Raw genomic sequence first — 24,996 nt, 5'->3', positions numbered from 1 at the left:
CAGCTGTTTTCACCATTTGTCATAGATCTACCCTAACTACCTGGCAACTTTCCACACTGACCTGTACAGGTCAAGTGAAGGTTTCAGAAGTTTCATTTACTAAGATCTGAGAAAAACCAAAGTGTATTCTAAATAGTGTTTGTAGGGAGGAAGAGGCCGATGCATACTCACAATCTGGATGAACCCTGTATTGAAACTGTGCTGAAGAAATTATCTTGGAGCAGAGAACTTGGATTTGTCTACAGATACGTTTATTTTGTACAGCATATGAGATGGTGAAAAGGACATCAGCAAGGTAGAAAGCACCTAAGAGGCTATAAATGGGGAAATGTTTGGGAGGGGAAAAAATGTCAGAAGGTAAAAGGAGTTTGAAATAGTGTGCCTGAAGAAGAGTACAGAGTATCAGGCTTAGAGTGTTCAGAGCTGTTATTAAAAAGTGGCAGTCATTCTCCAGAATGGAGAATGGATGAATGGAAGATCATAAGATAAAACAGGAACAGTGCTGAAGAGTTTGAGCCAATGGGGAGAAATGCACAGAAACACCATTGCTGGAATTGCATCCAAGGCAGCATTTGGCAATAAGCCTTCATGGACACTGAGTGAAACCTATTCTTCTGTTATTCAGAGGATGGATTTGCCTGTCCTAGGAGCTTCCTTCCAGCACTAGTATCATGGTCTCTTACTGATGTGCATGGCTTCTTGTAAAGGCAATAGGCGTGACTCTAACAATGCCAGGTCTGAGTAACTTTTGCTATCTGATTTGCTGTGAGAAATGTACAGCAGTAATAGATTCAGAACGTTCTGGTTGGGGGAAGACAGTAGCCAGCACTGAGAGGCTTGTGCTGTTACTGCAAGTAGGAAAGAGAAGGAGATAAAATATTTATTTTCTTGAAAGAGTTTTGGTAACAGGGTGGCAAGTACAACTATGTAACTATACTTTAAATCCTTACCTTCTAAACTAAAACTAAATTGAAATTTATTTGCACACATTTGCTACCTTATCAGTTATATCTACCGAATGTATACTATATGTACATATCTTCCAGTTCTGCTTCTGAGTGATACTTTGAACATTTCTAAGCATCTCTGCTTTTGAATGACCTATTTTGAAACAGAATACTCCAAACCAATTTATACTGTTAGTATTTCTCAGCTTTGCCTGTAGACTATATAGGAAAAGAATAAATCGGTGTTCCAAGCTTTGTCAAACTTTTGGATCTTTATTGAAAGTATAAACGACAACAACAACAAAAAAAAAACTCATGTTGCTTCAAATTCACTTTGAATGTGTGTGAGGCTCCTGGTGTTTACTTGATGCAGATGTAAATTTAAATGTGTAGCATTCTTCATGAAAGTAGTCTGTTCAAATTAATGAAGTTCCTGTTATACCAAAGTAACTGTGAATAGAAGTGGGATTGCCCACGTGGCTACAGTGGTAGCTATTTTGCTGAACTATGATCATTTGTCAGCCCTAAAAAACATTATAGTTGTCATGACAAGGCCTTGTCAACAGATGCCTGTGTTCTGCTAAAACCTTGCAATTAGTCATTTGTTACTATCCTCTCCAGGTCTCAATTAGCTGTACCTAATAAGATCTTACCAGACTGCTAAATAATTTTGGTTTACCAGGCATTTAAGCTGATCATGTTTGGCAAGTACTTCCATATTTTATGGCTATCCCTGTACATTTCTGAGATATTGGGTCCTATCGCATCATAAATTTGAATAAGTGCTTGGTTTTAAATAGTCTTACAGTCTCATCTGCTTTAACAGGATGTTTTTAACGCATATGCTCTAGTGACCTGCTGCATTGGTGTAGGGTGCTCAAGTCCTTAAATGATGAAGTCCTTCATATACTTTTTAAGATTATAAATGTAAGTATATAGTGGCTTTCTTTTCCTTACGGTTTTAATCATGAAGCATAGCAGTATGTGGACAAGACTTGCTACTTATCTGATGACAGTTGTTACCTTTAATTTATGTGTCAAGTCATGGGATTTTCAGAATAATGGTGGAGTTTTGTTTATGCTTTTTCTGTTGCTGTTGTAGTAGCCCATTTTATTTCTAAGTTTCTTCTGTGTAGAAGCAGATATACTTTCCCACAGGAACTATATATACCCCATTCACTCTATAAATAACATAGTGGGTCAAATTCTGTCCATTGGTCCCTGAGCACAGCTCCCACTGTAGTCATGCAAGTGAATGTTTTTGTCCTATTTGTCCAAAATTCATTTGCTAAGATCTGTGGAGTCTTCTGCCATAAAGAAGAACAGGGAGCTCTTCATGAGCATATATAAAACCTGCTTTTTTCTTTTGTCATCTGTTTGTTCTCTGCAGATCCTTCTGATTAAGCTTTTCCACTTTATTATATGATTTATCATTCGAAATGACAAGACCAAGATGACTGTCAACAAAAATGACTCAAACTCAGAATTAAGAAGAGCCCAATTGTCTTACTATCTGATTACGTTCCCATCCGAATGGCAATGGCAAAATTCCCCTCCCTGTCCAAGATGCAGGATTAGACCTTGTGAAACAGGCCAGATGTGTTGGGATTAAAAAATATGCAAGCCTACCAGGTTAAATAAATTTTCTCAGCAACTGTGGTCTGAAAAATAAAGGACTACTCTTATTAGTTATTCAAACCTTTCCACCTTATCACCCTATCTTCCCAGTGGGTGGCTACATCTATAATTTAGTGTGGATTGAGTAAAACAATAACAAAAGCATTTGCCACTTTGATCTCTATGTTTATTTAACGTGTGTTCAATATGCAAGAGATAGTTTAGCATGGGAGTCCAGACTACAGTGTGTTGTGGCTTTTTTTTTAAATTTTATTTAACACCCAAGGTTAAAAGGAGCAGGAGCCCAGCCGAGTGAGTTCAGAGTTCATCTCTGCATGTTCACTGTCTTCCATTTAAATGTACACAAAAGACTAATACAGTACCCGCTCTCTCCTGGGCTGTCTTTGATATGTTCTGCTGTGCCCGGGCTCTGCCACTCCTCCTATCAGTCTGATCCTACTTCTATTAGCCCGCTGTGCTCAGCACTGTAACCTCATTCAGCTAGCTCTCTGCATGAAGGCTAACAACTTCAAGGCTCTGTCAGGCATTGACACATGCAGGCTCCAAGCGGGAAGCTAAACACCCCCCTTCACCTCCTCTCCTGTTCCACATTAACCTCTATTAAGTGCAGGAAAAACACAAATGCTGTAGTGCCATCATTCAGGTTTTAACTACCAGTGTGTATTTAGACATTCAGCCAGTTTGCCACCTCTGAGAACATACTCAGGAAACCCTATGGTTCTTCCCCTTCCTCACAACCAGCACAATAAATAGCTCGCTTAGGGAGCACAGTGATGTAAGGTCTAGTGTAGATATTTATGACACAGATAAGAATCTGAAAGAAAACTTTGACACTGCTGCCTATACTCTTTGAAGAGACTGTATGTCTTATAAATGGAAAATAAGACAAAAATGATCTAATTTTAGGAGGATCAAGTAGGGCATTTTCAAAACACTTCCACTTTGAAAGGCAGGCTGTGGGAATGGCGTAGTGCACTGCTAGCCTGCTATCATGCTTTGATCCAAGCATTGAAGCTTACACATATCAAAGTCATTTGAGTGCTCAGGGCAGGGAGAGTTTTGTCACAGTTGTTGTTTTTTTTCTCAGTACAGATGTCTGACAGCAATTATCTAGGAAGCAGCACCCCTGCTTCCAGCTCCATGGCACACTACCTGTGCCCATCCATCTCACTGATGCCATGAGATTGGGGTATGAGCCATGGAGATTGGGGCAGATTCCTTCCCAACTCCACCTGGGAGCAGAAAGCACCTGCTGGCATCATAGCTATCTGCAGTTGTGTCTAAGCAGGGCCTCCAATCACATCGTGACTCTCTCATGAGGGGCAGATACCCCTGGAAGATGACACTTACCATGCAAAAAAGTAAATGGTGTGTCCAAGGCAGCAGGGTGTTTCTTCTGTCACAAGAATAGCAGATGACAATATGCTTAGCCTGCAGGTCAACGTACTTGAATTAGTTAAATGTATCCTACCCAGCATTCATAGTTTAGACAATACATAAGAGAATGGAAACATAGGATTCATAAAGGATTTTCCTAATACTTCACTCTTGAAAGCCAATTAATTAAAATGAATAAAGATAATAGTCTTGGGACACATCAGTTCTTCTCTACAGCTTTGCACGTCAAACTTCCTGTGACCTGGAGGGCCCTTAGTGTTGTAGGTGGGACAGGGCTTCTCCATGTCCTTCCAGCCTGCAGTGATTGACCTGCCTTGGGCTGTACAGGCACATCCAGCTCTGCAAAGTGGTTTAATTTCTCTTTGTCATGGTGCTGCATTCAGGCGTTTTCACCTGATCTCACAATCCTCCAATAATCTCCTCTTTCAAAAAACATTCCTGGAAGGAGGGAGGGAAGACAGCAGAACAGGGACAATCAAAGTCAATAGTACTAGATTGTTTTTTGACAGTTTTCTTGTGATACTCCTTCAGCACGGTGTCAAGCCTCTTTCCTGGAAAGGTTGCCTGTCTGGAATACATTAGTGTAACCTGTCTTGGGCAAATTTAAACATGTGTTCAGTACAGAATACAAAATGGAGTTCAGGGGACAAAACAGTTTAAATTTAATACAGATATACCACTCTCCTAAACTGTGTGGAAAAAGAGGTTTTCCATCATGCAACGCTGTTTACGGACCATCTCTGTTTTTATGTTTGATAGTTTATAACAAGATCAGCTGTTTCTTTAGTGTAGTCATTTGTTGATTTATGTTGCATCCCATCATTATTTTTGTCTCATTTCAGTATCTCTAAGTAAAATAAAACATCATTTTGTTTGTCATTGAGCCACCTGTGACATCTACTCTTGTTGTTTGGTTTAAAATGTACAAAATTACTGAGTTTTAAAGCTTTTTCAGGATTAGTGGCTTCTAGATAATATTAGTTACAAATGGTATCTATAAGCTGTAAGCACTAAAATCACTAAATCACTAGAAATGAATAATCTTTTTCTACAGTGTTCTTCTGATCTTTTTTTAAAATATAATAACAAATTGCGTTGGAGGTCCATTAAAGCAAGGTGAGCTATAGTTAAGGGTTTTGCTGAAGTTGAAAATTAAATCTAGTTTCCAGTTCCAATCTAGGGTGGTAGAAATTTGTATTCAGATTACAATTAATAGCGTGGGATTTGAAGATCAATAAGCTCCTTTGAAGAAACTAGGATGTCTGGTCCATGTGTTTTTACACAGCAGCTGGACTTATTAAATACAACAGCCTTCACCAATCAGATGATTTCTCCTTGCTTTATATCCTTTATTTCAGAGTATTTCTGCTGAGATGCAACCTGTGCATGAAATGCTGTCCCTCGTTGCTTCCCTTCAACGCATCCACAAGTTTATTTTGGCTTGAAAAGCCATATCAACTAGTGTTCATCATGCTTCCATGCCTACACTGCAGCTGGACAAGTTGTAGTGCTATCACATTGTGCTGCTTACCAGTATAAACTAGGAGAAGTTTAGGTCAGCATTGAGGCAAAGAACCATGCAGTTGATTTTTTTTTTTAAACCCTAAGTAGTGTAAGTATACCTGCAGAACTTAAGGTGCATATAGATAGCTACATGTACAAAGCAAAAGCAAATGGGCAATTCCATCAGAAAATGGGAAGTGTGGATGAAAAGGAGGCAAAATAAACCCTCACTTCCCCCAGCAACAGCAAAGAAGTGTGAGGTAGCATGGAGGTAGTGATAAAAAGGGGAGAGGGAATTAATTTTCCCTTTAATCCAGATAGCATGGATAACCCTTGCAATGAAGACAAAGTGAATAATGAATAATAAATATTCTTTAAGTTTTGTTCTCTATTTGATTATATGCAGCCTGGTTATAATATCTTTGTGACATGGTCATATATAAAGAGTAAAAAATACAATCTTTGCAGGCTAGTTACTTCATAATCATCATTATAAATAAATGCTGGCAGATTTGCCTGCGATGTAAGTGGGGGAGTGAAAACAGGTTCCCTGCCATTGTGTAACTGATGCTATGACATGCTCATGGGAGACCAAAGCCAACTTTGTATCCTTGGCTAAGTCCATGTCTGATAAAACAATCTTTTCCTTCTGGACATTTGCTGAACACTATTATAGCTCTTGCATCAGTAAAAGTCAGGCAGTGTTTATGTAAGTTTCTAACTTACATGAATAAATTGCATTTTATAGCAGTGCTTGGGTATTTTGTACATGTTGCTTGCCAGACGTCTTGCCAAATTGTCTTAAATATGGTTATTCTCTGGGGAATTCTTAATGACCATGTGATAGTGTTATTATTATATATATTATATATAACGCAATAACATGTATATATTATTATTATATAGCCTATATATTTTATTTCTAATAATTACTTAAAGAATATGATGAATTCTGAATATACATTAAAAACAGCTTCCAGTTATATATCTTTTCATATTAAAATGCAGTCATATTCTTAGTTTACTCTCACCCAAACTTCTCATGCAGTTACACTTTAATATGAAAAGAAATGTTGTCAAGAGCAGTTATTATCACACATCAGAATATTGTATTAGCATTCACTTTTAATAGATTAAAATGAAAGATTTTGCAGTCTGCCCTTAATGATACTGAACATTCTTGGAGACACGTTGGGAAAGCGTTAGATGAAATGTCATATGATATATATATACATCATACATAGGTTCACGAAAGACAGTTCATTTTACTGCCCTTCTTTGTATTTCATCTCATTTGGATGAATAATCCACAGGTTAAGTGACGCTTGTGCAGTTTATTTGCTGGAAATCAAACACAGTGACTGGTGGGGAAGTTTAGGAAGTGCAAAGTTCTTGTAGACCTGGGATGATGATTAAAATAAGGTGATTTTGGAGGCATGATTGGAGGTGTCTTTGGGTCACATCCGCTGACTTGTTGATTCACTGTCTACTTGGATAGGCTGCTTGAACTGCTGTTTCAATATGGTACAAGGTGGGAATCTTATGACTTAAGCTGTTCTGGAGGAGAATTAAGAGATGCAATGCTGCAGAACCTGCAAGTTAAAAAGTAGTATATAGAATGGTGAAATAACTTAATATTGGAGGAAGCATTAATTTCTGCAGTTAAGGGGCTTGTTTTGGAAGTTTGATGTACTTGGGATAAAGAAGCTGTAGGATCTTCTAGCTGATCAAATTGTTAGCATTTTTTTCATGGTCTATTGTATCACTGTGGTCTAGTCTCGTGTCGTTGCAGGTGACAGTGCACCACATCAGTGTCTTTGAACTTCTTTTTGTTATTGAAGGCTTGTACTTTTTTTTATCATGGATTTGTAGAACCATAAAATATCTAGAGTTGGAAGGGACCCACAAGGATCACTGAGTCCAACTTCTGGCTCCACACTGGACCATCTAAAACAAAAACTGTATGAGGTTTTGAGAGCATTGTCCAAAGACGTCTTGAACTCTGGCAGCGTGGGGCTTTGACCACTGCCTTGGGGAGCAGGTTCCATGCCTGACTACCCTCTGCTGAAGAACTTTTTCCAAACCCCAACCCAACTCTCCCCTGATAAAGCTCCTTGATACTTCTGTTGCGAGCTCAGCAGCCCCTCCTCTGCCCGTGAGGAGCTTCAGGCTGCCATGAGGCCTCCCTCAGCCTCCTCTGCTCTGGGCTGAACAAGCCAAGGAAGCTCAGCCACTCTCCATACCCCTTGCCCTCCAAACCCCTCACCACTTCTGTAGCCCTACTTTGAATGTCCTCTAATAGCATTATGTCCTTCTTATACTGTAACACCCAAACCTGCACCCTGTGAGAGCGCAGACCAGAGCAGGATCATTTCTTCCCTTGCCTGGTGACAGTGTTGTGTCTGGTGCACCCCAGGGGTACAGTTGGCCCTTTTGGCTGGTGGAGCACACTGCTGACTCAGATTGAACTTGCTGTCAACCCGAACCCCCAGATCTGTTTTCACAGGGCTGTTCTCAAAACTCTCATCCACCACCCTGTACGCATATCCAGGGCCGTCCCAACCCAGGCACAGAATCTAGCACTTGTCCTCATGAAACTTCATGTACTTGGTGATTGCCCGGTCCCCAAGTTTGTCAAAATCTCTCTGCAAGGCCCCTCTACCCTTGACAGAATCAACAGCTTCTCCCAGTTTAGTGTCATCCCCAGACTTACTTGGAATGTAAGACTTACTTGGAATTCCACTTATGACTGGTTGCCAGTCTGGTGTTCTATGACTCTTGGAGCCTGATCCATCTGACAAATGTTCACCCATCACATTATTTTTTTTGTCTAGCTATATGCTGAACATTTTGTCTAAAAGGATACTGTGAGTAATGGTATTGAAAGCTCAGCTAATATCAAAAAACATTACGCCAGCTGGCTTCTCTTGGTCGATTAGGTGGGCAATCTTGTCACAAAACAATGTTAAATTTTTTTTAAACAGGACTTTCCTGTTATGAACTCATATTAGCTGTTACCAATGACTACATTGTCTTTCAGATATTTTGCAACAACTCCCAGAACAATCTTCTCCATAATTTTGCTAGGCACCAAAGTGAGGCCTGTAATTACCAGGATCTTCTTTCTTTCTTTCTTTCCTTGAAAACTGGGACATCTGCCAGCTTCCAGTCAACTGGGACCTCTACAGATTCCCGAGACTGCTGAAAAATAATTGAGAGCGGTCTCTCAATGATATCAGCCAGCTCTTTGAATACCCTGGGATGAATCCCATTGGGCCCCATAAACTTATATGCAACCAACTGAAGCAGCAAATCCCAAACATATCTGGGGATGGCTGGGAGTTCTTCATTACTGCAGTCACAGTCCTCCAACTTAGGGCTCCGTGGTGCCCAGAACCCATCATCATGTTGAAGACAGAGGCAAAGAAGGCATTGAAAGTCTATGCTTTCTCTGATCCATATTTGTGAGATGACCATCCTGATCAAGTAACGGACCAAGGTTATTTCTTGACCTCCTTTTGCTATTAACGTATTTTTTGAAAAGCCTTTTATATTGTCCCCCATAGTACTGGCCGGCTTCAAGTCAAATTGGGGGGGGATTGTATAGGTTGTCTGTATTCCACACTTCTTTGATAGAGATGATGAATAAACTCAATACTGAAGTAAACCTTTTTTTTTTCAACAACTTTGTTTTACATAAATCATAATTTCTTTATTTTAGAAACATTTTAGTAAACACTAAGAACTTATTCCTAAACACCTGCTGTAGAAAATGTATGTGTATATGCTTTGTCCTTCAAGTTTACAGTTGGTTTGCAGGCTTGTGTCTAATGTCTTCAGGACCACCAAGGAGTCATGCACCACACTGCACTAGTGCTGTAAATGTTTTTACATTTACAGTGTTTACTATAGCTGTAAATGTTATACAAGTACTAACATGGAGGACAGTGTTAGTACCAGCTAATACAGCTTGCATCCTGCAAAACACTACAAAAAAATCGCGTTCCATCAAATCTTATTAAACTATACAACCTGATATACAGTATTTTATTGCTAATGTTTAACAAAGTTTAAATAGTACAGTGACTAAATTCTATGTTCAAATATTGAAGAAATTAGGTAATAAACAGCTGAAGAAAGAATTTTCTTCAGGATTACTGCAACTGACTATATTGTATATGAATTATGGCAATGTTTGAAATGCGGAGTAACAAGTATATGATTTTTATAAGGGAAATTAAAAATGGGAAACTTCAGGAATCGTGGTTTCCAAGGCAGATCTGACCACCACAACTACCTAGTTTAACTGGTCTGGCCATAGTACTTCTCATAAACGTGACATGGAATGCATTTTTTCCTAAAAAATAAAAAAAAAATTGAAGTTAATTTTAAAATCTCCAAGAAACTATGACTTGGTTGTTGATAAAATGCCTAATTACTATCTAAAATAGGATCTTGTACCTTATTTCAGAACCAAATTTCTTTAACTTCCATCTCTCAATGCTAAATCTCATTATGTCGCTGTCAGAAAGACTGACATTTTGCTATCAGACATCTTTCTGGAGTCCAAGTACCAATCACAGTGATCAGGGCACTTTTCAGTCTTTCGCCTGACGAGGTGAATGAGTTGAGCCCCTGATGGCCCTTATACTGGTGTGCTTGGTTTCTGATAGCAGGCTGTGAAATACCCCCTCAGAATTTCATCTTTCCATTTATTTTCACAGAAAAAAAAGACCTAAAGAAACAACCTTTTATTCCATTGTTCAACCAATCTAGATGCTGAAAATGTTCTCAAAGATTCTGCTTTGAATGGAAATAAATGGGAGCGTTCTTGAATGAGGAAGCTGAAAGAAATAGTAGGTGAGGAAAAAAAAAAAAAAAAAGCCCCCCAAAACAATGAACAAACAAAAAGATCATCAATCCCTGTTTTTAAGGTTTTATCTAACTACCTCTGTTCAGACTTTGGAAATGCTGAACTTCCTACGGCAGATCTGTGTCTATAACATCATAGAATCATAGAATGACCTGAGTTGAAAAGGACCACAATGATCATAGAGTTTCAAGCCCCCTGCTATGTGCAGGGTCACCAACCACCAGACCAGGCTGCCCAGAGCCACATCCAGCCTGGCCTTGAATGCCTCCAGGAATGCGGCATCCACAACCTCCCTGGGCAACCTGTTCCAGTGTGTCACCACCCTCTGTGTGAAAAACTTCTTCCTAATTTCCAACCTAAACCTTCCCTTGTCTCAGTTTCAAACCATTCCCCCTTGTCCTGTCACTATCCACCCTCGTAAACAGCCATTCCCTCTCCTGCTTATATGCTCCCTTCAAGTACTGGAAGGCCACAATGAGATCTCCCCAGAGCCTTCTTTTCTCCAAAGAGAATCATCCTTTCCCTCCATGAAAAAAGGTTTTCTGACAAATAAGCTGTGACTACCTATTAAGTTGCTGTCCAGGAAGGGCAGACCATTGTCTGCTGTGCCAACAGCTGGGACAAATTCATTCTTAGACTGTTGCTGTTACAAGGCTTGTAGCCTCTGGCAGAAGGGGATGAACATCTGGCAGCTGAAACCTTTACAGCTGCTTCAGCAAAACTTGTGGAACTATCTGCCAAAGCCCCAGTTTGACTTCATCGTCTTTCAGGTAGAATATCCTGTAAAGCTCAGGATGGAATGAGCAATGTCCATAGGAAATTCACTACCACTTTCTGTAGGAGTAAAGGAAGCTCAGTCAGTGTTGGTGATTTTTTGAAAATGCTGCTGCATCATCGAAAATAGTGGCACATTTCCAAAATATGTCACTCTAAACATTCACAGAAGGGGTCAGGTGTAAGTTATTTCAAACAGACCTCATAACAGCTGGAAATCTGCGGTTGATGGCTGGTGATGGGGATTCCTGCTGTTGTGCATTTCTACTTGAAAGGTTTAAAAAGATTTTCCCTGCCTTCTGAATGGACACTGGCTCTGTAGTTACCCTCTTGGCGCTGCCACTTGAGTGAGCATGGCGGAAGTTCTGCGGGGACATTTTCCAGATGAGAATCCAACCTTAATGATTCAATGATTACATAAGAAATCACTAGTTTTATACTTCTTTGTGTTGGTATAGGATGAGGCTTCAGTCTGACAGTTTTTCTCCACCTAGACCCTCAGTTTTTAATCATTTCCTTTCTGTCACATTTCTGTTACTTCTTAATTGCGGTTGAGGGGAGAAAAAGAAAAAGCAATTGCTTTGTATATGTTTCCATGAATGGTATTTAACATTTATTGAAGGATATTTTTACAGTTCTAATTATGAAAGTTTATTTTATTCACACGTCGAACAAGCTATCCTTTTAAGCTATACATTCTGGATGTACTGTTTCATACATTCAGATGTCTGAAAGCTATCTGGAAATGTATTTCCTACTTTCTGGTATAGGAACATTTCAGTATGATGGGGCTTAATTTGTTTTGAAATTTCAACTCTTGTTCTGTTCAAAAGCTAAAGTTGGAATCCATTAAGTTACATTTTAGTGTGGTTTCTATTCTCATCTTCCTTTTCTCAGTAACTGTGCAATTCATTTAGCACTTCATTACAACCAACAGCAATATGTATACATGGTGCACAAAATGAGCCATTTTGTTTTAAAACAGATTGCAGATGAAAGGGAACCATTCATTTCTTGCTTGCTAGCTGTAATTACTAGAGCGCTAATTACTCCAAATCACTGACATCCAGGGTCAATAAGGATGACAAGAGGAACATCAAAGACAAGATGCACACACGCAATTAGAAGTCTCTAAAACCAGGCTATAATATTGGTTTATGGCTACTGTTTTTGGTTTTTTTTTACTCAATGATGAAAAATATTCAAGTTTTCTAATTGTTTACTATTATTTCCTTTCCAGTTTGACGGTGAGAACATGTACATGAGTATGACAGAGCCGAGCCAGGACTATGTGCCAGCCAGCCAGGTGGGTTAATTAATCTTCTCTGCCTTGTTTCAAATTGTAATTAAACAAATTCAAAGAATTGCATTGCAAATGAGTGGCACTATCAGTAACTGCTGCAATCAGGAATAATCATAATTTATAAACAAAGCATTTAAGCCTTGTTTCCAGTTAATGAGATAGAGTTGATAAAACAGCAGAGTTGGCGTTTGTTGAAAGATACTACCTTGTTTCCTCTCCAGAATGCAAGCAGCTGTTTTGCCAGCATGATCTTTCCTAAACAGTTGTTTTACCTTCAGGAAATAAAGTCTTTACAGGTGCATGTTATTTGTTTATCTGACTGCAGACAAGTTAATCATTATAAGCTACGCCTGTCACAAATAGCTTTAATTACCACTCCTAGGCCAGTTGTAGTTGAAGAATTGCATTTTTAACACTAATGGTATGGCTAAGGAACGTTGCCAATGTTACACCATTAGCAGTGGGGCTAGGGAAATGACTCAGTCTCCTTTAGCTTTCAGCCCAAAAGATTTAGTGTGATGCAGATATTTATGGATATTTTTTTAGTCCCCTTTCTGGGGAACCATACACTAAATTCTAGTATTGGATGTATGTTTTAAAATTCTTTCAAAAACACCTCCACTTGAGCCGTTAACTGCTGTAATTTTCTATAAATCTAAAGACTTTAATTATTTCTTAAAGTGCAGAGTTAATTCTATGTTCGTACATGATAGTGATAGTGGTGCAGGTCAGTTACACTGTGTCATAGTTACACTCTGTCATACACCCTGAATAATTGAACTTGTGGTCTAGGTCGTGCAATGTCTCAGGCCCAGCAGTGGCTAGCGTGATATACTTCTTTCCAACAGAACCAAGGGATAACGTGAAGCTCTCTTATTAGGTGGGAAATATGTTTGGTTGCAAAGTCGATATGCGTAGATGAGCTGGGTATAATTTAGAAATCAGCAGCTCTGGAAGGTGACAATACACTCAGATGAAATATCCTCAGGAAGTGGAGTTCTTTGAATAGTCAAGACAGGCTACTTAATCATAGCACATGTTATGCAAGTGCATTTGTGGCTCAGGAAGCAGGAGGATGTATGAGATGAATTGCACTGTTCAGTGAGGAAGACCATCTTCAGAATGTTCCACCATGTTGCTTCCTAGTCTTCCATTGAAGTTACTGTCAAAATACCTTTGGAGACCAACTGTACTTTGCATTTAGGATTTGTGCATGATTCAACTTATTCGGCTAAGAACACTCCAAGATCCAGAGGTAGTTTAGAACAGAATTGTTTGATTAAAAAATGAAAAATTATATTATTAATTTTTCTCCTACCATTAATCCAAGGACTGTACTGACAAGTTTTAGTATTACTATTAGATTAAAGAAGCATAGTATCATCTCATTTATGCCTTAAGGGTTTTGAAGTGCAAGGGCTAATTGAATTTGTTTGAAACAGTAGAAATACAAACTCTGTGAATGATTGCTGTTATAAGGCAGCTGCTACCTCACAGAGAATCATTACATCTATCTTAAATAGTTTTGAACAAAGAATTGCAAATCCACATTATACATCAGAATTATTTTTCTTCAGTTGATATTTTTGTACTGTGTGTATGCATGTAGTTTAAATAATTTAAATGGCATATTGAAAAATTAAGAGCATAAGTTTTAATCTTTTATGTAGTTTCTGCATGTGCTAACAAGGCCCAGATCCATAGAGATATTTATGTGTCTAACACTTGCTGATTTCAATGGGTTCTTAAGGTACCTTTAAACGTCCAGGGCTAGATATTTTAAGTGCAAATGATTTTGTCTTCAAGGAAAATGGTCTATCAGTTCTGACATTTCCAAATTCAAAGGTGTTAAAAAACTGTTTACTTACTAAGCGCTGGAACCAATAAAGGGCTTATATACTTAGAAACTCACTGTGGCAAAGCCTAGCTTTTCGGTGTCCAGCTCCCAGGTGGAATTTAAACCCCAGATTACTTGTCTAAACTCTCTGTCCTTTGCTGAGCAATCCATATGGCAAAGAGCTGCTACAACAGCCAGGCACACACAGTGCCCATTTGAGAGAAGTTATCAGCCTTTGGCTGTTGCACCGTCTTTTCTCTTATACTGGTTCTCTCCTAATGCTGCAGAGATCTTACTCCATTGCTGTGGATTTTTTAAGGGAATATATGTGAAAGCCTGTAATAACAACTTAATATTAGAAACCCCTCATACGAGGAGCAGGAAAAAGGGTGGATGTTGGAAATCCTGCCTCTCTCTTGTTTAGGTAACAAACTGCATAAGAAACCTTCCCAAACCTGTTCCTGATGTAGATAACTGCTGGTAATTCCTTTAAGGAACTGAGCAATTCTTTGTTGACATTATTGAATAGGTCTTCACTGACCACTGTAATGTGGTGCAGTTCCTATCTCAGGTGTAAACATTTAGTGGTCACCCAAAATCGGTGAACAGGCCACCATTTCAGTAGCCAATGTGCTGTTAAAGATGGGTTATTTTACAGGAAAAGTAAGATATTTACTGCTGTGAAAATAAAACATGCAAGACTTGAGTGTGTTACAGGGTAGGGTGAGGAAGGAGTATGACTATATATCCTGATCTCTTCTGTTTTCAGATCTATTTGCTCATTTTCCTCTCATTGTTACTGGATGTAGAAAAACTCTAGTCTTGTAAGAAGAGATGAGAAAATTTTCTCTCCCAGATAAAACTCTAGTCACTTAATCCATAGAGTTTTCTGTTCCCATTTTTCAGCTGTGCTCACGAGCTTTGAAGTTGCATGACTTCAGGGAGAGGAGTGCAGGCTTCCTCCCATACCCAATAATACAGATGTTCCCCTGAGAGGTCAGAGGTGAGGATTAGAAACCAGTCAGAATAAGTGAATTCAGTTCTCTACTTCTCTCAATGGATGCACATCTGTTAACAAAAATATGAATCCCGTGTTAGGAGAGGAATTGCTGTATAAGAAACTTTTATTTAAGCTCTGATCATGATGACTGGGTCAGGCATGAGCATCGTTTTCTGATTTCAGAGTGTGACCCGACTTATTTGGAAGGTATGTTGGCCGACTGGGTCATGATATAGAGCATCAGAGACCAAGGAATTTCCTTTAAGCTCTCTTCTGGATTACGTGACTATAGAGGCAGGATTTTTTGGGTCTTGGTACATGCTGACATACTCACCTCCTTTCTTTGGATCTAACCCTGAGAAGTGAGCTTTGCCTGTTTTGCCTTTCTAAGCCTTATCACTTCTCCTAGAATCTAGCATTTCAAGAGATCTGGAGGCTATAAGATGAAGTGTGTTGCAAAATGAAATAAAATTTAGACATCAGGAATGTTGCAATTGCTCCAAAAAAGCTAACTTTGCACTCCAGTTCTTTTTGTTTACTGCAAATTATTTATATCCAGAAAAGCATCACCTTCTATTATTTTAAGTGTTTTAATCAATGTATCGCCTTTAGGCTAACATAAATAAAAGCTCAGCCATTGGACAGGAAAAAGAGAGTTTTGCTCCTTTTGCTATGTAGCATCAAACATCTGCATAGCGTGGTAATCCAAGACAAGTTGCCTCACAGCATCCCTCAACAATTATCATTTCTGTTCAATTTTCAAATCAGTACATGCTTTGGGACTTATAGACTAAGTTGCTAAGTAGCAACATATGGCTCACTACTGTTCCTGTGATGTTGCTGCAAGCAAATAGCATAATTCTATACTTGAAATGATTTTTACAGAAAGGCAGTGCTGGAGCTGAGCCAGAAGTGTAAGTATACTGTAAAAATTAATGATATTCTTTTAGACTGTCCCAAAAGGCTGTTTGGCAATGTTGTCTCTGTGTACATTTTATATATACGTGTAAGTACTGTATTTTTGTTATGATATATGTAGCACAGGACTCTGCACTGCAGGCATCTCCTAAATGAGTTATGCCAACCATATTAACAAACATATATAGTAAAACTACATGGCATTTTCACTACTAATTGCATTTCAATCTGAAAATATTTATCATTTTAAAATAAACCTATGCCAACTGCTCTGCATTTCAAATTCTCACAAATATATTGTTTTTTCCTCACACCTATAATTGGAATCTTGAAGATGAATTGTTCTTCATGTAATTTCTCCTCCTGTAATTTGTGTGTCTTGTACATTACAGAATAAAATTATACTGTTTATTTTACATTTATTCCTGGTCACAATACATAATGCAATTCAGGACTCTTGTGCAGAGCCTCAGTGCTCTTCTAAGGCTTCCATAGGTTTGATAAATGTTTAGATGTGATCCAAAGGGAAGGGAGAGGAACTAACCTGGAGCCAGTGATATGGAACAGTATCTCAATTGTCCTTATGGGAAAACATGAGCTACCTGAGGCAGAAGTGTAATACTCTTTGCACAGAGAAGGTATTTTTACCCCTCCCAAAGGTATGACAGAGAGACCTATGCATGATATATATGCGTATCCTTTAGCATAGTGGGCACTAATGATGTCAAAACTGTTTCATCCTGTACAGCTCCAGGGTAAAATTGGATAGAATGACATCTGAGAGATCCTTCATGTTATTGGGAAAGTGTTTCTCTGCCTTTTGTTGCCATATGCACAACTGTAATTTTATCCCTAACTTCCTATTTCATATTTATACCCTAATTACTTATTGGGTTAGGAATGGATAAATGCTACATAGTAGATGTCCTTTCTTGTTCTCTGTTGTTCCTTTCATAGATTCATATATTATCTTGGATTGAAAGGGATCTTAAAGGTCACATAGTTCCAACACCCTAGCGTAGTGTGGGCATGGCTGCCACCCACCAGCTCAGCTGTCCAAGGCTGCATCCAACCTGACTTGAGCACCTCCAGGGATGGGGCACCCACAGCTTCTCTGGGCAGCCTGTGCAAGTGCCACATCGCCTTCTGAGTAAAGAATTTCCTCCTAACAACTAACCTAAATGTCCCTTATGTTAGTTTGAAACTATTCCCTTTGTCCTATCACTATCAAACCATGTAAAAAAAAAAAAAAATTGGTCTACTTCTTGCTCCTAAACTCCTCTCAAGCACTGGAAGGCTGCAACAAGGTCTCCCTGGATCCTTTTCCAGGCTGAACAAGCCCAGCTCCCTCAGCCTGACTTCATAGGAAAGGTGCTCTGGACCCACTGCAACAGCTCCACATCCTTCCTATGGTATAGGTCCCCAGACCTGGATGCAGTACTCCTGATGGGGCCTTACAAGGACAGAGCAGGGAAGGACAACCATCTCCTTCACCCTGCTGACCACTCCTCCCTCTTTTGTTGCAGTGCAGTCTTTTCAAAAGGTAGGCTAGTACTTGGTCTCTTTGTCCCGTAGTGATATTTCCTCACCATTAAGTTGCTGTCATTGCAGCCGTCAACTTTGTACTGCGAAGCCGGTGCAAAGTCTGTGTGCATTCCCAAGAAGATATAGCTCAGTTCTCATGGTCAGAGTAGTTCACTCTAGGCTGATGGGTACACACTACCCTGGAGTGCAGGGCAATCCTACCCAAAATTTGGGAAGGCTTTCTTTTCTCATTAGTAGAAACGCTTCTCCACACTGAGAGGGCAAGGCCACTTGATCAGTCTGCTGGTTGGCTGCAGTTCAGTGCTCTTGTAGATCATATCCACCTCTTTTCCTGGTCCACTATCTTGTACTTCAAAAAGTACAGTAACAACAGAAGGGAGTCTACTTCCTGCTCCTCCATTTCTCTGAAGTAGGCTATAGAAGCCACTTTCCAAAATATCGGGATGTAAACTTAAATTGATTCAGGGGAAGAAAACAAACAGGCATCACTTTCATATTCTGAATGAGTGGTAGAAAGTGATGTTACCCTTTCCCTTTTGTGTAGAATGTGATCTCTTAATACGCACTTGAGATCAGGTCCAGAGTCTGGAAAGTATTGTGTCTCTGCTAACAGTACCTTAGCAGTTGCCTTAACAAGACTGTGTGTGTATGCATATAATATGTATTATAAAACCATGTATGATTCTCATTAGTGTTAACACAAAATGTGTGCACATGCACTGTGTATGTATTCACAGATAAGGTTTTATCTTTATATCTTTTTGTGATCAAATGCATCAAATTTTATAAAAATTGTCAAAATTATAGCCTGTTGATCTGTGTTTAAAATCTTTTTCAAGGTTTACAAAAAAGACATAACTTAGCTTCACTCTCCTTTACTAAAATTGATTTTAGTCAAGTCATTTGGTAAGTATTGGACTTGTACTTCAACCACAAGAAGAAATGCATATGACCCTACTTATCTCTGAAAAATCCATTACTTAATTAAACCATGTTTTTACTTAATGCCTCCTTCAGTTAAAGCCGATTCTATAGCACATGTTGTAAAAACACTAAAGAGGGCAAAATCTTTTCCCTAAGGATTCTGGGCAAACATACCCGTAATTACAGGTGGATAAACAAGAGTCTCTCTCCAGCCTTCAGAAATCATTAGCATGGATCTGCAAAATCGAGATCACATCAGAAACCTTGGCAACTACAACATATTTTTCATCCCTTTATTCATCTTCTGGCTGTAGAATCCTTGCGCTTATATCTTCTTTACAACGATGAAGTCTGAAAACTTTTTAATGAAAGCAGTTTTTGAGGGTAATTGCCTTGCTGCAGTAGTTTGGGGCTTTAGAAGTAAATGTCAGATACTGATAGTGTAAAACTAAAATTGTGAACTTGGCTGTGTTGTATACACAGTGATCCTGTGCATCAATTAAAAGTATTTTTTTAAGAGTTACCAAAGGGAGGAAGTAATGTAGGTAGCGCATCTTGTCTCAGCTGTGGCATCAGGATGATAGCAGCTTCAGTGATATGCCCACTGTAAATCAATACAGTAAAAATAACAAAAGCTATTATTTTACCGTGAAAAAGGTAAACAGAAAATCAATCATCAAATGATGAATTCTGTGTTCAAAAGCCAGAGGTATTTTTTCCCATATCACAAGAGAAAATGCGCTGCTTTTTGCTGTGCATGACATGAGAGAATTTTCTGTTTAATGAGCAACCAGTGTAAAACGTCCCTCAAAATGCTTCCCTCCACTCCTTCGTGTACAACTGTTTTAGCATGTGAAAACAGACTATAGACATCATATATTTTAGTTATGTAGTTTCCTTTCCAGGAAACTCTGCAGGTCAGCAGTGTGGGTGAATTATGGCACGTAACCATGGGAAATGTTAAAGGCAGTATTTTTCAACTGAGCTTCATATAAAATGAACTTTTTTGGTCCATAAAACGTCTGTAAGAATTACATGAATTTGAACTACAAATTAGACCAATTACTATTATACTGTCCCTTTTGGCAAAGGCTGCTGCAGTACAGTATGCTTGACCTATTGCCCTCTGACCGAATAAACCGCTAAGATGTCAGGCTTTGATTAATCTAGTTAGTTTTACGAAGTCTGGCAGCTCAACAAGCCCAAACTAGTTACTCAAACCAGTCTTCAATGTAACATTCAAATGATCACTCTGCGGAGTCCCAGAGGTATTCATTACAGACGAAATTGCTCTTGTTGCCTTGCATACAAGCTGAGTTTTCAATGGGAAATGAAAGGCTGCCTGGAAAAATAGGCCACCTAATTAAGTTAAACTACTCTAGCATTTGGCTTGACATCTTCATTACTCAAAATTAAAAAGATGCTTCACTTGAGCACACAAGTTACTATTGTTTATGTTGTTTTCCTCTTAAATTGGCTTCTTACATAGAAGTCTGTTTTTCAGAATTATATCTTGTAATAGCTCGCATATTTCTTGCAGTTTATAAAAATGTCTTAATACTACTGATGGTTGGCACGATATTAGTATGATTGAGCTTATTACTAAGTTCTCAGCAGACTTACTGCTTACATGACACTTTATTAATAGAGGGCCAGATCCTTCCAGTTTTACTCTCTTGAATAACCTTTACCTGTTTGTGTACTGAACTTTGGCGTCCTCCTTATTGTCAAGCCTTAGGTCCACAATCTATGCATTAACATCAGTGGTAGAAACTGAGCTCACACATCCCTAAGCTTCCAGGTTTTCCTGAGATTGGCACAGGGCTAAGCAAAAGAGAAATCAGAAGAATTATGAAGAGTCACCATACCTCTGTTTCAATCTTTGTTTTCTTGAGTGGTAACTTTTTACATGAAATCAGACATTGAGAAATGCCTGTTTTCAACAGTAGTTTAGGGGAACAATAACGTGGGTTGGACCCACTGTCCTGAAAAATGGAAAGCAATCCATTGTTCCTGAACTGTTATAAGTAAAGAGGAGGGGAAGAAAAGAAGAAGAAAAAAACCAAAAACTGAAAAGGAATCTTTGTCTTTTGTCATTGTGCTCTGAGTAAAGCGTTATTTCAGTTTTAGGTGCCTTTCTTAGAAGGGATGAGGAAATTTAGACAGAATATTTGCCCCTTAAGCAGCAATACTTAATGTAAATCTATACTATTGCTATTTTAAGAGCATTTAAAAATGTAAACACATGAAAAGCACAGTGTCTTGATTGCTGGTTTAGAGTCTATGATGCTAATGAGGCTTCTGACAGGTTAAATGTGGTGTATCATCTGTATTTTCAAGAAGCAAGATTTGTGACGATTTGACTTTTTTTTTTTTTTAGCTAAATTCTGCTTATTGAATATGCATATTGCTGGCTTTATTACCTACTGCTTTGTAGTAAGAATAATTTAGGTATATTTTGCAGAGAAGATCGGTAGAAGTGTTTTTAATACACTTCTTATCTGAAGTTGAGGAAGAGTATTCTGAAAATATAATACCTAGTTCATAAAAGTATATCTCACAGTGTTATTTGAAGATTATAATATAGGTAATACTAACCTCAGCTAGTACAAACCAAAAGCTCTCGTATAGAATCCCAAGTTACATTAAGAATTGCAGGTGTCATAAAAATAATTAGTAATAAGGTTATTGCTCCTGTTAGGAAAAAAAAAAATCTTGTGAATATTCTTCTGTGCGTCATTTACCAGGTCTGTAAACAACCTGAAAGTGCAGCAGTGAGGGGAGGGAACTATCCTGCTTGTCTTTAGGAAGTTATGTGCTGGAAACTCATGGAGGTGAAAGTCTCCCCTTACATCATCTCCAAAATGCTGGACAAGCAGGAGCTGTGTTTACTTGGGGGTCATGGTGAAACACGCTCAGCGCTACATTTTGGGGATTGTGCTATTAGGGACTATAACACTGTGAGGAGCCAAGTGCCTCACAGTGCCTTTCTGGAGAAAAGTGAAAAGGTGGCTACAAGTACCCTGGCTGGGCCCTCACTGGGATGCATTAAGGAGGGTAAGAGTGTGGTGCAGGTGAGCTGGGCAAAGCTCCAGGTTGAAGGGGTAAGGATGCTCTGTGTGTGCCTAGCAGGCTTAAGTTTTCCTAAGGAGTTGCTCTGGGGTGACTGTTCAGTAATTCTAAAAAATATTTGTTGTTTTCTCTTAAAGTTACTCTGCGTTTCTAAATAGGAAACCTGCACAGCGAGATCTTTATGTGAAGGGAAGCTCAAATGCTTTGATAACAGTATTGATATTTGCCGAGCCCAAATCTTGTAATCTCTTTTAACATTTATGTTTCTATTCATTATCATCTTTAAAATGTGATTCAATTTAAAATCTTCATTGAAAAGCATTTTGCAGCAAACTACTATAGTTTATATATATGAAATTAATAAAATTAATGAAAAGATTCTCCAGTGGAACTACTCGCCTACATAATTCAGTTAACTTTGAAATTGTGATTATTTAAAATCAATAATATCATTGTCAGCACATTCTGCTTTGAAAATAGAATTCATCTGGTACTGGGAAATTAATGTTTTGCTTGAGGCTTTGCCCTTTACCTAATGTAAATTAGAGAAATTGATTAACGCAATAGAAGAAAGTTATACCTTCCTCTGTAATACACTTTTGATAGGTGTTGCTTGATGAATTAGTATATTGTATGTTTTAAAATGAATATGATTTATTACTGTTGTCTGCCATATGAAGAAGCACAAAAAAAATTGTTTGCTGGATCATTGACTTGAACATATCAATGGCACTGTTGGACAATTCTTGCTGAGTGTTAAGATGATTTATGTAACAGACCGAAGGTTTCCACAGTAATGCATTGTAGTCTAAAGCTATCAAGCCTTGTTCATGCAGAGACAAAAGAAGCTGAAAAAACACTTGCTTTTGAAGGTCTTCCGTTTAAGAATTAGAGATAAGGTTGATCCTATTAAAACTTCTAGAAATGTCTGCCCTCAAATATATTATCCCAACTTTCAAATGTGCATAAGGTACATTGCAATTTTTCCTCTTCTAATGAGCTCATTGTTTTTACATTACTCTCGATTCATAACTATTTCGGTTATGTAACAATGTGTTCAATAATAGAAGAGGAGACAGCCCGAAGCATCTATCTTTTAAAAACTGGCATCTCTCCACAGTTCAGATGCAGAAGCCTTGGTGCAAATGAAAAATTAAGACACGCTCTACATAGTTGGCAGTACCATTTATTTCATTTAAATAAAATATCTATAGGCAGATTTTAGTTTTTTGAAGAACTGTTGCTAATACGAGGATCTGTTGAGTGCATGTTCAGTAACTGACACAATCACTGAGCACACAGATTAGACCTTCCTAATGTATGTTTTCTGCTGTGTTGTAATATAGTAATGATTTTGCTTTTTCTGAACAGAATTATATTGGATATTTGAATGCTTGCTGCCTCTTGTGGTCAGTCTGTTTATGGTATCCTTGGTTTCCCTTCTCTAATTGCTTTTTAATTATTATTTTTTTAATTTCTTTGAAACATACATTTTTTCTGGCAAATATGCAGTCATCGATGTGGGTTATTTAAGGAGAAAGTCTTTATTTCCTTTTTTCTCCATATTTTCTCATTTCTTATGCAGATTATACTAGCATTTTCCTTATTATTCTGACAACAACTATCTGGCTTCCTGAAAAATATAAATGCAAGATTTTGTTGGTGATATTAGCATTACAGAACACATAGCCCTTGAGATATGTCTACATCCCCAGTTTTGATCCTCTTCTCTGTCTTGTTGCTGGGTTTGGCCAGGCTAAGTGGCATAAAAGATAAATTGAAGCAGACCAAGAAGGTCATTATTTAGGATCAAAAGCTTGGACTTTGGTAGGATGGTGACTCAAGGTTAAGCATTCTTATCATTTTATTATCACAAGCTTATCTCATAAAATTATAAGCTAAGGTGGTATAGGTAATTAGGTGTCTTCATCTAAGGATGGTTATCTCAAAGATCACTTGTTTTATGAAGTTTCTGTCATTTGAGGCAGAAATGTCACAGATATTTAACCAAAACCACAGCATATTGTCCTTTAGGTTTGAGAAGACATCACTGATTCAGACGATTTGCTGATTTTTTCAGTTCTGTAAATAGCCCAAATTAAAGGATGTTTAATTCTGAAGCATCCACTGTGTAGCTCCCATCTGAAATACACTGAAATCTGCTTGTAGTAAATTCAGGTGTAATTAAAATCTTCTTTAGTATGAAGTAAGATTAAAGCCTTATATTCCTTCAGTGCTTTGCAGTAGGGTTGATGGTGTTACTTTGCAGAGGACTTCCTCTCTGTAATTAATAAAGATCTAGGAAGTTCCCCTAAACTGAAGAGCTAAGAAAAACCACTACCACAGTCATGATATGAAAGCACAACCATTGGCAAAGTTCCTGGCAGCTCTGTGGTAAAGTAAATAAAGCTACTCTTTTTGATTCAAAAATGAAAAGGAAAGATTGCTAGTACTTTTATGACCACTAGAATGAAATGGAGCTGTTCTCTATCTTTCTGAGTGCAGAAAATTGTGCTGATACTAAAGCTAACCATGAAAGCAAGAAACCTGGACGGGAGTATAGAAAGACTGTAATCCTTCTCCCCATGCGCTAGGAGAAGCTAATTCTGTAGGCCGCAATTATTATTAATGCATATGAACTGTACTTGCATGCTGCCTAGTTTGATTGAAGTTGACAAATAGTTTGTGTTTTATAATAAAATAAAATTAAAAGAAAAAATAATTAGAAGTATGTATATAGGAAGCACTAGTGCTCTATAACAGGCTGTTTTTTGTTGTTGTTGTTTTGTTTTGTTTTGTTTTTGTTTTGTTTTGTTTTGAGGCATTACCATAGTATGATAGGATTTTATTTACTACAGTCAGTGATTCACACCATACAAATTATATGTTGTTTTGACATGTTACTATTGCCTACACTACTCATACTACTTTCAGAAGCCTCCTCAAGTGTAGTCAACACTGATGTGGGATCAAGTACAACCTAACCAGTTCTCAAGCAATAACATTTTATTTTAAATAACCCCAGAGAAACCTTGTATTTAAAATGTTTAGTCCATATGATATATACAGTTACACATGACACAGTTTGAGTTGTGTAATTTTATGGCAGAGGTATTTTACTACTTATCCATAAGTGAAGTTAATGTCATAAATGCAGTGCAATTGCTTCCATCATTTTTTAAGTGCTAATTAAAGACAATTGAAACAGAAGATCAAAGTCTCATTATAGCAAAAGCTGGACTGTCCATTCTTCCAGGCAAGAAG

At 38.1% G+C, this 24,996-nt stretch overlaps 1 protein-coding gene across 7 annotated transcripts in view; it reads left to right on the top strand.

Annotated features, from left to right (window-relative positions):
- TOX (thymocyte selection associated high mobility group box) overlaps positions 1-24,996 on the top strand; it is a 220,222-nt gene that overhangs the window by 100,181 nt on the left and 95,045 nt on the right. For all 7 annotated transcript variants that reach the window (XM_015282676.4, NM_001389398.2, XM_015282675.4 and 4 more), the window contains one exon: positions 12,374-12,439. In XM_015282676.4, coding sequence (XP_015138162.2) covers positions 12,374-12,439 — 66 coding nt within the window. The remainder of the gene's footprint in view (positions 1-12,373; positions 12,440-24,996) is intronic.

This window comes from Gallus gallus, chromosome 2, assembly GCF_016699485.2.
Source record: "Gallus gallus isolate bGalGal1 chromosome 2, bGalGal1.mat.broiler.GRCg7b, whole genome shotgun sequence".
NCBI lineage: Eukaryota > Metazoa > Chordata > Aves > Galliformes > Phasianidae > Gallus > Gallus gallus.
This window is presented reverse-complemented; position numbering and strand designations above follow the sequence as displayed.